This window comes from Callorhinus ursinus, unplaced genomic scaffold, assembly GCF_003265705.2.
Source record: "Callorhinus ursinus isolate GAN/ISIS: 27379988/994484 unplaced genomic scaffold, GSC_fseal_2.0 scaffold2, whole genome shotgun sequence".
In the NCBI taxonomy this organism is placed as follows: domain Eukaryota; kingdom Metazoa; phylum Chordata; class Mammalia; order Carnivora; family Otariidae; genus Callorhinus; species Callorhinus ursinus.
The window spans coordinates 56,235,070-56,248,562 of NW_027397064.1; the positions used below are offsets into that span (position 1 = coordinate 56,235,070).

General features: G+C 44.3%; 1 protein-coding gene across 1 annotated transcript in view; it reads left to right on the top strand.

The window, feature by feature from the left end:
• Nucleotides 1–5,941, top strand: part of CIRSR (corepressor of RBPJ and splicing regulator) — a 36,405-nt gene extending 30,464 nt beyond the window's left edge. The window contains exons 8-10 of the mRNA XM_073882315.1: nucleotides 2,157–2,263; nucleotides 3,783–3,868; nucleotides 4,888–5,941. Coding sequence (XP_073738416.1) covers nucleotides 2,157–2,263; nucleotides 3,783–3,868; nucleotides 4,888–5,623 — 929 coding nt within the window. The 3' untranslated portion in view covers nucleotides 5,624–5,941. The remainder of the gene's footprint in view (nucleotides 1–2,156; nucleotides 2,264–3,782; nucleotides 3,869–4,887) is intronic.
• The last annotated feature ends 7,552 nt before the right edge of the window (nucleotides 5,942–13,493 follow it).

The following is a 13,493-nucleotide window of genomic DNA, read 5'->3' on the forward strand; positions in this document are numbered from 1 at the left end:
TGTAAAGGGCGCCTGGGTGGCTCAGTAGTTAAGCGTCTGCCTTTGGCTCGGGTCATGATCCAGGGTCCTGGGATCGAGTCCCACATCGGGCTCCCTGCTCGGCAAGAAGCCTGCTTCTCCCTCTCCCACTCCCCCTGCTTGTGTTCCTGCTCTTGCTATCTCTCTGTCAAATAAATAAATTAAGATCTTAAAAAAAAAGAAAATGGTAAATGTGTTTTTTTTTAAACTTACTAAAATTACCCATCTTTTGATGAAATTAGTAGTCTCTCGTTATAATGGCCAAGCTCTTTGGCCCTTTCCTGGAGTAGTTTTTATCCTAATTTTTAGTGTGCTTGCTTTCTGAATTCATTTGACATAAAAAAAAAATTAACGAGGAGATGTAGGGGCGCCTGGGTAGCTCAGTCCTTAAGCATCTGCCTTCGGCTCAGGTCATGATCCCAGGGTCCTGGGATCGAGCCCCGCATCGGGCTCCCTGCTCCGCAGGAAGCCTGCTTCTCCCTCTCCCACTCCCCCTGCTTGTGTTCCCTCTCTTGCTGTCTCTGTCTGTCAAATAAATAAAATCTTAAAAAAAAAAAAAAAGGAAATGTAGTTTTGACACTTCAGAAAACACATTTTCTACTTTACAAAATTATGTTCATACTTTCAGTTGTTCTTGGTAATATGAATAGAATGGTAAAGCCCATAGATCCTAATAAAAGATAGTAACATACACCTGAACTTTTCTGACCAAACTTTTTAGCCAAAGATGCTACTGACAAGTGAACAGATTTGAATTTTATTGTCTTTTGTTTTCCATGGTAACATGTAGGTGAATTCGCAGATAACTAGTAAAAGGCCAATAAAGCAGTGAAAAAAAAAGAGATGAAGTATTTAATAAAAAACTAGAGAATCTGGGGCGCCTGGGTGGCTCAGTTGGTTGAGCGACTGCCTTCGGCTCAGGTCATGATCCTGGAGTCCCGGGATCGAGTCCCGCATTGGGCTCCCCGCTCAGCGGGGAGTCTGCTTCCCCCTCTGGCCCTCCCCTCTTGCATGCTTTCTCTCTCCCTCTCTCATTCTGTCTCTCAAATAAATAAATAAAATCTTAAAAAACAAAACAAAACTAGAGAATCTGTTTTTGAAGTTTCTCTGTCCCCAGCCCTCCCTTACGAATTCCTTGTTGGCAGGCACTGTCCTATTCTTCCTTGTATTCCGGATAGATTACCCAGGGTAGTTCATTTAAGACAGTATAGATAATTTAGGCCAGAAACCTTAAATAGCTTCGTGAAATGTCCTTATATGCTACTTGCAGGGAAAACAAAATGAAACTGAAATAATATGCAAGAGGAAAGGATCCCTCCTTCCATATGGTAAACATATTAATGTTTGAGGGAAGAGCACAGACATTTTTTAAAATCGTTTTTTAATTGTATCTATCTTTAGTCCATATTATTTATCTTTGGTATATATCGTGTGACCATAAAGGAGCTTGCTTTTCAGTTTGGGATTTTGTGAAAGTGGAAACAGCAGCTTGTGAAAAATACAACACACACACACACACACACCTATAGCCAGCCTAAAAGTGTTTGTCACCAACCCCAAGCTGGTAACTAGACATTTCAATCTCTGAGTGTATATATGGGAGATTAACAAAAGTGCTTAATAGTGACCCATAGCGTGTGTGTGTGTGTGTGTGTTCTTTTGATAATTCACAACCACATAGCAATGTATTCATGTTGGTATTTGATAAATAAGGATGAGGAATTTTTAATTGGAAACTACAATAATAAATTGCTCATGTACCTTTAAAAGTATCTTTTTAAAATTGAATTCTTGCGGCAAGAAAACTATTAAAGTTTAATTGCAATTTTTTTACCATTTTTCTTTGATTTTATACTAAAAACTGCCAAGCAGATATCTAAATGTATCTTTTTCAATGTGACAAAGTTACATAAGAAGAGAATCCCCTAGCACGTAAAGAAAAATGCAATTATTTTCTATTCTGAATCTCCAGACTGCTGTTTTAGAAAATCATATCTGATTATTTGCTCAGCAGAAGATTATTGAGTTGATTTAGCTGTGATTTTACTTAACAAAGCTTCAACTGCATTCCTACTGTGGAGTCCAGAAAAGGTAGAGAGATATAAATGATACATTCAAACTGTGATTTTTGTGAACAGGGCCATCGATGCACCCCTCGGAGCTAATAGCGGAGATGAGAAACAGTGGGTTTGCACTGAAACGAAATGTACTGGGGAGAAACTTGACCGCAAATGATCCATCACAGGTAATGATCTTTTTATCGGTAAGCTGAAAATGTCTATAAATCTAAATGTGATTGCTTGTGAATTGCTACTTAATGTTTTCCAATATGCATATATCCATAGGAAAGCAAGATAGAGCAAAGAAAATGCCTAAAATGTATTTTGATTTTGATTCTTTATTATTTTAACCTAAATGAGAAATTGTTTTTAAACCTGTATTTTAATAAATGAAACTGCTCCTCTAGGTTTATGTGGATGAAATCTCTAACCGAACTGGTGATAAGGTGTTTTTTTTTTCCCTCCTGCTAACTTACATTAAATAGAACCAATGAGAAGTGGTATATGGACGCAAACTCCTAAAAATTATAGAAAATATTTTAAACTTACTTAATTTATTAAACTGTACATAGATCCAGAAAATGGTTGCATTTGAAGGGTTATAGATATCCTAACCACAAACTACTTTATTTAATGAGGAAACTGGAGCCCAGAGAAGTAAAGCAATTGCCCTTGTGGCTCATGTGGTTGTTTAAGAGAGAGAACTGACACTAAAACTCAGACTCCCATTGGCATAAACTTGTGGTACTCTGAAAAGAGGCACATTACTTTTCAAACACTGCTAGGGACTCTTCCTATAACCTATATAATCATATATCTGTACTGTTTGATATATTGGTATATACTTGATAATGTACTGTTGAATTTATAAAGGCTAAAATTGTGGATGTTTTGACCTTCTTATACAGTTCATGAGCAGGGACACCTGGGAGGCTCAGTAAGCATCTGCCTTCGGCTCGGATCATGATCTCAGGGTCCTGGAATCCAGCTCCCCATCGGGCTCCCTACTGAGTGGGGAGCCTGCTTCTTGCTCTCCCTCTGCTGCTCCCCCTGCTTGTGCTCTCTCACTCTGTCAAATAAATAAAATCTTTAAAAATAATAATAGGAGTACCTGGGTGGCTCAGTCGTTAAGCGTCTGCCTTTGGCTCAGGTCATGATCCCAGGGTCCTGGGATCGAACCCCGCATCGGGCTCCCTGCTCCGCGGGAAGCCTGCTTCTCCCTCTCCCACTCCCCCTGCTTGTGTTCCCTCTCTCGCTGTGTCTCTGTCAAATAAATAAATAAAATCTTAAAAAATAATAATAAATAAATAGTAAATAAAGTTCATGATCTTCTTGGTTTTAACATTTCATTAAGTTAAAAATAAAATATTTAAATGCTTAAGTGTTTAAATTCAAACTCAAGAGGTGGAGAGTAGAAGCCAAGCTATAAATGTTTTATCTGTGTTTTCTATCTTCTTCTTCCTGATAAAGTTTGTTAATGCTGACAGAGCAGTTATCTTCACCTCTTAGTGTGTTATGATCCTCCTTGGCAAGCAGACTACAAGATTTTTTAGTCCCCGACCCCCTGCTTCCGAATCCAGGATGTCATACTCATCTATAGTATGTCTCTAACACAAAATTTCTTATTTGTAAATGTTCTCTTTCCCATCTGATAACTAATTTGTCTTGCAATCTAGCAATTTATTGATGTCTTTGTTGATTCAGGAATATGTTGCAAGTGAAGGTGAAGAAGATCCAGAAGTCGAATTTTTAAAGTCACTAACAACCAAACAAAAACAGAAACTTCTCAGGTAATTAAAAGTGTATATTTAATGGATTCAACTATTTTTTCTTACATTTTATCTTAGTATCATATTTAACCCTGATCCTAAGAGCTTATGAAGCAACTTTAAACCATGAATCACATCTACTAATTTGTTCTTCAGCTATAATAATACAGTTTTGTCTTTCTTTCAGAAATATGAAAACGAATGTAAGATTATATATTCAGATGATGGCACAAAATCATTGTTCTTCCCAGAACATTTAGTTTGGAAATAGCTTTGTTTGTAGGTGTTACTTTTCATAATGGATTTGTACATATCTTTGCACACAGTTTGTTCTCATAAAACACTTGTGGGCCATGTATTATTCTTTTTGTAAGATTTTATGAGGAATGCTGAAAATGTTTAAACTTAAGGTAAATATGAATCTTGTTAAACAGACTACCTCTGGATTAAAGAATTCAAGAAATGTCTGCTGAGTCCAATAGAGGGAGCTCATGATGTTTCAGTATGTGGATTTTGAGAATGGCTGGACAGAACCCTCAGTGAAGACATTTTTATTTCAGAGTAACTCAGACACATAAACAAGTTACTCTTCTGAGAATGTGAAGTACTCTTCAGAAATTCAGAATGACTTAATATTGATTAGTATTTCCATACTTTAAAATGGCACATATTAATTTTTCATCTGATTATAGCTACATATTTCAGTTTACATTAGCATGTAACTAATGTTATAAAGCTTCCTTGAGGTGAGGATGACTGTTTATTTAGAGTGGTATATAATTTCAAATTTTGATTCAGTAAGAATTTTTTTAAGGGTCATTACTGTTGAAGAAAGTACAGTGAGAGAATTGGCTTAATGCATTTAATTTTATGTGTGACTTGCATAATTTAAAAGAAAATTGTCATTTAATAAAGAATGCATTTATATCTGAATACCACTTTCAGTAGTGTCGAAGAAAGTATATTGTCTATTTAAAATTTCATTTTTGTCAACAAAAGGACTATTTTTACATAGTTTGTTACTATTTTCCCAATAACAGGAAATTGGACCGGCTTGAGAAGAAAAAAAAGAAAAAGAAAAAAGATAGAAAAAAGAAAAAGCTTCAGAAGAGCAGAAGTAGACACAAAAAACATAAAAATAGGTCCCCCTCCTCCTCCTCCTCCTCCTCCTCCTCCTCCTCCTCCCCCTCCTCCTCCAGTGAGACTTCAGAAAGCAGCAGTGAGAGTGACAACAAAGAAAAGAAACTACCAAAGAAGAAAAGAAAGAAAAATAAGTGTTTGGGGAATAGCAACAGTGATTGTGAAGAGAAGGACAAGTCGAAGAAGAGAAAAGTTCATGAAGAACTTTCTAGCAGTCACCATCACAAAGAAAAAGCCAAGGAAAAGCCTAGGTTTTTAAAACAAGAGAGTTCTGGGGAGAATAGCAAATGGAGCCATTCTGATTCTGACAGAAAGTCCAGAAGCCATAACCAGCACCCAGAGAAGAGAGGACCTGAAAGAAACGAGAGGGGCAGTAGGAGCCAGAGCAAGGGCGAGCGGGGCAGCAGAAGTCACAGTGATTACAAGCAAAGGGAAACAAGAAAGCGGCCACAGCGAAGTCCCAGTGAAGAGTGGAATGGAAGGAGTGATGCCAGAAGCCATGGCACAGATGTACACAGGGGAGGAAGAGTGCGCAGAGAGAGCCCAGGAGATAAGCATACCAGGGTGACGCAAAGAGAACGAAGCAGAAGCAGAGAGAATAAAGAGAGACTGTATGTGACAATTACCTGGGAATAAAAGTATCTCCACTTTCTTATTGAGTATCTGTGGCAAGGGCTAAATTATATACTATTGTCTTTCTAATAAAAAAGCTCTGTTTTAATTTTCCATTCCTGAAAACTGTCACATCAAATACAAAAACTACATGAGTCCTAGCAGAATGAACTTTGCAAATATTTGTAAGTAATTTCTTTTCGGACTGTAAAAATATTTTCTGTTGATTAAGTGTTTCTTGTGCCCTATACTAGATTAAAAACCCCATATAACTCTGTGGCATTTTCTTTGTTCTGAAACATCATTAAAAGAATGACAGTACATTGAATGGGTATAATTTAATTTTTGTTGTTGTTTTCTGTTCAAATGTATTACTTTTAAGATCTGAATTTACTTGAAGCAAAGTATAATCATTGTTAAAATTCTCTAGTATGAATTCAGTAGTGGATTTGATCACTGTTTCCTTAAGACGTTTAAACTCCCTTCAGGTTCTATTTACGTTTGGATGGCATATTAGTTTTCTGTGCTGCCAATTACCTCAAACTTCAAACAACACAGATGCACAGTTCTGGAGATCAGAAGTCTGAAATGGATCTCACTGGGCTAAAATCAAGGTGTCAGCAGGATTGGTTCCTTCTGGAGGCTCTAGGAGAAAATCCATTTGCTTGCTTATTTTCAGCTTCTGGAGTCTGCCTGCATTCCTTGGCTCCTGGCCCCTTTTTCCATCTTCAGAACTAACGAGGGTAAAGTTAAGTCCTCACGTCTGATCACTCTGACATTTTGATATTCTGCATCCCTCTTGCACTAATTTTAAGGACCCTTGTGATTAGATTGGGCCACCAGAGAAACTCCCCTATGTTAAAATAAACTGATTGGCAATCTTAATTCTATCCACAACCTTAGTTCCCCTTTGCCATGTAACCTAAGATATTCACAGTTACAGGGATGAGAACGTATACTTTGAGGGGACATTATTCTGCCTACCACTGGTGGCCTTTCTGCTACTAGCACACAACTATTAAAGATTTTCCTTCTAAAGATTAAGCATTTATATAATGTCATGGACTATTATAAACTATTAAATAATTTCATAAGTATAGGCATATAAAGCATATTTAAACTTAGCTGCAAATTTTCCTTTGTGCTTCAAAGGATATGGTAAAGGAAAGCTATAGAAAAAGATTTTTTGATACAGATTATAAGTAATCTGCAATTCCAAAAAAAATCTAAAACATCATGGACAAAGTATTTGTTATTAAGGTTCCACATTTTTAAAAAAATCTTATTTAATACAATGCAAATATTGGTTAGTTTGGATGATTTTGAGGGTTGTCAGTCATAATTTCATAAATTCTATAAGTTTGAAAGGAGTTAAATCGCTTTATGTAGCCTGATATATATATGTCTTTGTCACATACATGCACACACACAAATGTCTGGTTTAGAAGAAACAAAAGGCATAAGCAACCCTTTATTTAGATTTTTAAGAGGGTTTGAGGTGGGGGGAGAACTTGAATTCCTTATACAGTATTCTGTAATAACTTACAGTGCGCCTCAAAGATCTCTTTCCTTCATTTAAAAAAAAAGCATGCATTTGAAATTGATAAAGACTGCTCATTTACACCTTGAGTTCATCAGTGTTGCACTGATTATTTTCTATCTTATGCCTTTTTAGACTTTATAATTTTTATAATGTCAAAACCTATGCAGTACTTAACTGCCTCAAAGGGTTTCTGAACCAATACAGTGTTCATGAAGAGAGATGTTGAAATGCATCCTGTAATTAAAAGTGAATTAAAGAACTACATTGTCATTTCTTACACTTTTTTCATTTGACTTTTGCAAAAGTGTGATCCATTTTTAAAGTGGCCATAAAAAAAAATGTGGCCGTGAGAATTTTTTTTTTTAATCACTGGTTTAATTATCCTTCATTGTTAAGACTGAGAAACTATCAAGTACTACCAATAGCCCCAATACTCTTATCTATCTAACGGTGAGAAAAATTCCTGTGTGGTCATGGAAGGTGTTGATTTGCTGTTTGGCTTTCAGCTTTGGTCACCAAAGGGTGCTAGACAGCCCCCCAGGGACTAGCATTCCAATTTTGCAAACTTAAAACCTGAAGGGAGGGATTTTCACGTAGAATCAACATGATAAGAGCTTTAACGAGGCTCACTGCTTGTGCATACTTGTAATGGTATGGGTATAGGGAATTGAAAGTGATTTTTTTAAACAAAAAATGTTACACATCTAATTCTACTTTTGCTTTTGAAATACAAGGTAAAAAGCAAGAAATAAACACCGTAATAAAAAGGACATCTAGTTGTATGTGTGGAGACTTCCCTAAGTACCAAAGATCATAGAATCCTCCAAGTTTAATGAATCTATGATGCAAGAACCCAAACAAGTCTTCAACAGTGACATTTAGAAGACCACAAGAAAAGTCTGGTTATTGCCATTCTTCTTAGCCTTACGGGAGAAATTCTTATAAAGAAATCTGGGTATGCCTAGTGACATTTATTTGTCCATAGGCCTGAGACTGCACTGGCCCCGCCCAGGAGCCTGTTCTGGGGCACTCTCCTCTCCCCTTTCCCTGGCCTAACATTTAACATAATTTAACACTAGCAAATTAATTCCTGTAGGAGGTGCTGTCGATTTACAAATGCCCAGGAAAGATCAGGTTACTAGGTTAGGACTTGTTTATTTATCTGAATGTCTATGTGGTTAGTTAGCCATAATTTCATTTAGTAAATGTGCCCCAATAGGCAGAGGTGGCTGCAGCATAGTGGCAGGTCTGCTTACCTTGCATCGTGGAAGTGGAAATCTTGTTTTGAGTCACACGGTTTTAAGCTGAAGAAAGCTTTTTATCTGAAAGGCTTGGAGAGACCTTTCTTGCTGTTCTTCCATGAGACTGCTTGCTGATAGTGAATCAGATCAGGCCATGCTGCTGGGAGCCGGCGTTTCCCAGTTTTAATCACCGAACATTTCATATGCTTTACACTGAAGCTCTTAGATTTCAAAATCCACCCGAGCCATTTCACTCTCCTCCCCACCTAAGGCCCATAAGGGCCAAGTCACTGGGCGAAGTCGCTGGGGGAAGCAGTTCAGTGAGGCCGCATCCTCTACCGCCCGTGCTTAAGATCCGGGAGAAAACTGCATTTTAGCTTCAGTAGCTGAAGGATATTCAGGAATCTTTTTTAGGTTTTCTGCAAGAAAACCTTGGTAGTTACCACTTCCTAAAAAGACAGGCATGCAATAGCTGCAGGCCTTGGGGGCGTTTTTTGGACCAAAAAGGAGAAATGCTTTTTTAACAGTCGTGAGAAACAAGTAAGACCGAGGGAACCCTAAGGTCTGGGAAGTGCGATGGCAACTGCGAGTTCTGCCCAGGCTCCTAAAACCCGGTTCCTGCTGACAGGGAAACAGATACTCCCCATCACCTTCCGCCTTTCTCCTCCCTTCACGCCACACTTAGCATCCCTCAGAATGTAGCAGTTATAAGGACAGCGAGGTGCGGGATGAAAGTCAGGAGCCGCTTGTAATGGAAAGAAACCCACACTCTGGCCCAAACTGCCCGTGAGCCGCCTGCCGCCCACTCATAGACCCGGAAAACCCCCGTCCGGCCCTTCGGCTCCAAGGGACCGAGGGGGTGGAGAAATGGAGGTCCGGGGCCTCGGCTGCTGACCAGAGCGGGGCTTCCAAGGACCTTGCCCAAAAGCCAAAGGAAGCCGGAAGGGGGCTGGAGTAGGGAGATGGAGGGAGTCCGGTGCTGGGGTTGCCCCTGCCCCTCCCCAGAGGCGACGCCACCCAGCGTACTGCGGCGCTTTCCTTCTACTGTGTCCGGCCACTTTCTGATCGCACCTCAAACCCAAATGGAAAAGCTGAGACTTAGGGGTTAGCCTCCCCTTCCTGGAAGCTGCGCCTCCCGGGCCGAGAGGCTGCTGGACTCCCCATCCACAAAGTGTAACGGGAAGGGGTCCGGGTTAGCCCGCAGCACGGGTGCCCGCCCCCCGCCGCTCGCCTGTAGCCTTGACCCGCCCAGGAGGAATTCCCGGGCCACTCCGCCAGGCTGCGGGCCAAGGGGGCTGCGCCCTGGGGGCCCGCCGCCGGGGCCGCCGCGCGCCCTCGCCCGCTAGCCCCCGCCTAACCTCGCCCGGCCTTCCGCGCGTTTCTCCTGCGAAGGTCGGAGGGTGGACTCGCCTTCGGTGGTTAGGAAAGCGAGCGAAATTTCTCTCGTTGCTCGGCTGGCTCCACAGGTGAAGAGGGCGCTTTAGGACGCTGATGCTAATTTCTCGCTCTTGGGGCAAAATGGAAATGTCAACTCCAGCCTGCAGTCTGCCAGCAGAAAACGGACTGGGGGAGACAACCTATCACTTTGCTTTTCTTTTATATATGAACCACCCAGAAACGGTTAGGTGTTCGCAAAACAATGCAAAATCCCTGATAAGAATTTCCAAAGGAAGAGAGTGCAGGGATCTTAGAAAAATCTAAAAAACTTAGGTGTTTTTCTTTCCCGGGTCTCAGAGAACAGGCCCTGGAGGATTGTGTCCCCACGGACATTCAGAAACCTTCCCCTTAACTGGAATTGCAAACACACTGTATATATTTATATCAATAACATATAGGGTAGGCATGTCTGTATGTATTTACCTCATACATATTTCTATAAACTCCAGCGTCTAGAAGGGGTGGGGGGTAAATAACACGGAACGGTTAAAATTATGGAGAAGGGATAATAACTGATTACTAATTTGAAAGTAAATAAACAGGTGACTTTTTCAGATCAAATTCCTCCTTGGATCGTTACAATAAATATCTCTGAAGGAAGCTCTCTATTTATGTTGTCATTGATTAATTCTTCACTACCTCATTTGATTTCGATTTAGAACGATTTGATTCTAATTTAATTAGCATGTAATTTGGATGTACATAATTACTGTAATTATGACATTCAGGTAAGGCAGCTTTAGGCTGAAAGGCAATTTCAAATTTTCTAGCAACCTACTTTGTACTGGGAAATGGACAAGGACTTTGCGCCCTGCTATCCAAGTAGTAATTAGCACATCTTTGAAATAGGCAGTGCGGCGGGGTTTGTATTAAAACAGCAAATACAAACCCAGCCGAGCTACTCGCTGCAAAGGTGGCTGCGAGTTCCCGGAAACGCACCGCTTCTCCCCGGCTGGAGATCGGGGAGCCAGGCGCCCTAGCGTCTCGGCTGACTCTCGCTATTGCGGGCGACCGCGCTTTTGCCGCCCTGGGCGCGGGATTTAGAGGTGTAGCTTTTAAGATCAAAATACAATAAAGGCGCGGGGGGGTGCGAAAAGGGGGGGGAGAAGCCACCGCACGAAGTCTGAAGATGAGGGGTGGGGTAGTGGACTGGGAAGAGGAGGGAAAGGGGCGGCGGGGGGGAGGGCGATGCACAGCCTGGAGAGAAAATTGGTCAACGTCTCCAAATGTTACCCGATTTTAGATTTGGGTCTCAAAGGGGGAAAGGTGGGGACACAAGGGGTCAGTTTCCGCCGGCAGGGAGTGCGGACTCTTCAGGAGGGGCTGGGGCGAGGGGTTTCGGGGCTTCTGGCCGCCTTCGGGGGCCCTGCGCGCTCCTCCAGGTTCCGGCCTGCTCAGCAGCCCCCAGCACCACCCGACTCGGGCGGGACCGCTGCCTGGAGGGCGGCGGCAAGGCAAAAGGATACTTCGGCCCTCCCCGGTCCGGCTGCGGGGTCCCTCGCTAACCTCCCCTTCAGAGGGGAGTCTGGGGACGTGGGACGGTCTGGTGGCCTGGTTTAATCAGCTTGGTTCCGGTCGGTCCCGGATAGTCCACGCGGGCGGGCCTCGCCGATCGGGAGCCCTCGGATCCCGAGTCCTTGGGCCAAGAGCGCGGGGGACTGTGCCCACGGCCGCGTCCCCGTCCCGGGGTCCACGTCGCCGCCGACAGCGCCCAGCGTGCTCAACTCCGAGTTGGAAGACCCTGAAGTTACCTTGAAAGGCGTGTTAAATGCGACAATTCTAAGAGTTGGGCCAAGCGGGGCGTTATTTTGTTTTGTTTGGATTTTCAGTTAGCACGCTCCAAAAACGACCTCCTTCCTGGAACCAGTAATACCGGCCATTGCTAAGTGGTGCCCCTGCATGGCGGGGCTCGTCCCCCTCCCCTGGTACACAAAAACTCGCTTTTCTTTGCTCGCTTCGCTGGGGTTGCTGCTTCTCGCGGCAAACGCCGGTCTCCCGGCGCTAATAGCGACAAGCCAGGAGGACAGCGCGGCCTTCCCGGCCCGGAGCTCTAGATGGCGCCCGCGAGCCGCACTCGCCAAGCTCCTCTTAAGGGAATCAAGAGCGACTGTCAAACATAAAAGCAAATCAGAGTTTTCAGTTTTTTTAATGTGTTAAGAATGTTATTCCTTAAGAAAATTTGTAGCTAAATTATTCTCACTTAAAATAAACACTTAGTATACCAATTACACAAATGGGCGGGATTTATGTGAGATTTACTTCATCTGCATTTTTGTAGTGGGAGAGAGTCTTGGTGAATACAGATAATAGATGCAAATAAGATTAGAGTTAAAATAAATAAAGTTTCCATCTGAATAACAAGAAATTCAATTTTACACGACTTATAACTATTTGACAGAATGTCCAGACACGCCGTTCAGGTGCACAATCTAATCTCGTCAAAATAATGTTGCTGTCTCTCCTTGAGGAAAGAAAATCTTTCTCTTTTTTCCTCTTTCTCTTTTTCCTCATCAGGTAGGCTCCAGTTCACTCCTGGGGGGGGGGCGGGGAAGAGACCCAGAAAAGGTTACCGCGGGGGCGGGGGAAGAGGGTGTGTTTGGGGGCTGGGTGGGCGCGGTGCTGAGGAAAACTTGCTCTTCGTTCCTTTACTGCGCAGGAAGCTTTGGGAGAAAGGAACAGGAAACGCTGGGAGAAACCGGCTGAAACGAAATCGCATTTCCCCTCAGGCGGGCCGCGCGGAACTCAGAGACCGGGTCTGCGCCCCCAACACCTGGGCCGCGGTCCCCGCCCCACGCCGGCCTGCAGGCCGCTGCCGAGGTCTGCGCCCGCACCCCTCCCTCGGCCATCCGCTCCTCTCGGGCCCCGGAGCCGGAGCATCCCAGGCGGCCGGAGCCCCGAGGTGGCCCTGGGGAGACGCGGCCCCACCTCAGGTGGAGACCGAGCTGGTCTCCTCGCTCGAGGGCCTCCCCTCCCACGCACGCTGTCCCCAGTTTGCTCGGCCTCAGCAGGTCGCCACCTGCACAGGCCAAGGCTTCCCCGCGCCCCCAGGAGCCCCTGGGGCTGAGGGTGGGAAGGAGAGGGGGGCTGGGATCTGCTTTCGCCTGACGGGTTGGGCCAGGGGGCAGGGGCCCCGCTTCCTGCGGGTGCAGACTCCGCGAGCTCTGGTCTCCCGGCTGGACGCTCAGGCCGGGCCGCCGCCCGCAGTTCCCGGGAGCCGCGGTGATGGACGTCCGCTGACCCGCGGGGCAGAGGCAGCGCGCAGAGGCCTTGATCACTGGGCTGCGGCCGGAGCCGCGCGGCCAGCGGGACCTGCACGGCCAGGCCCTTTGATCTGCCTTTATTATCCACGAGAAACAAAGCTGCCTGGGACAGACGCCCGGGCGCCCTCATCCCTCAGGAAACCCCACCTCACTCTCACCTCGGTGCCGCCGGCCCGCAGCCCCCCAAACGCGCCGGGCACCCTCTCGGCCTCCAGCGCCACGGCCCAAAGCCCCCGGAGCGAACGCACCCCGGCCGGCTTCTCCAGAAGCCCGGGCCTGACCCAGGAGGCGCGCGGGCGGCTCGGGAGGGAGGTCCTGGTTATGAACTGTTGGAGCGGGGAGAGAAAATGGCCAAAGAGAAGAAAAACTCGAGGAGGAAGAGCGGGGGTAACCGAGGCTGTGGGGACCGCAAA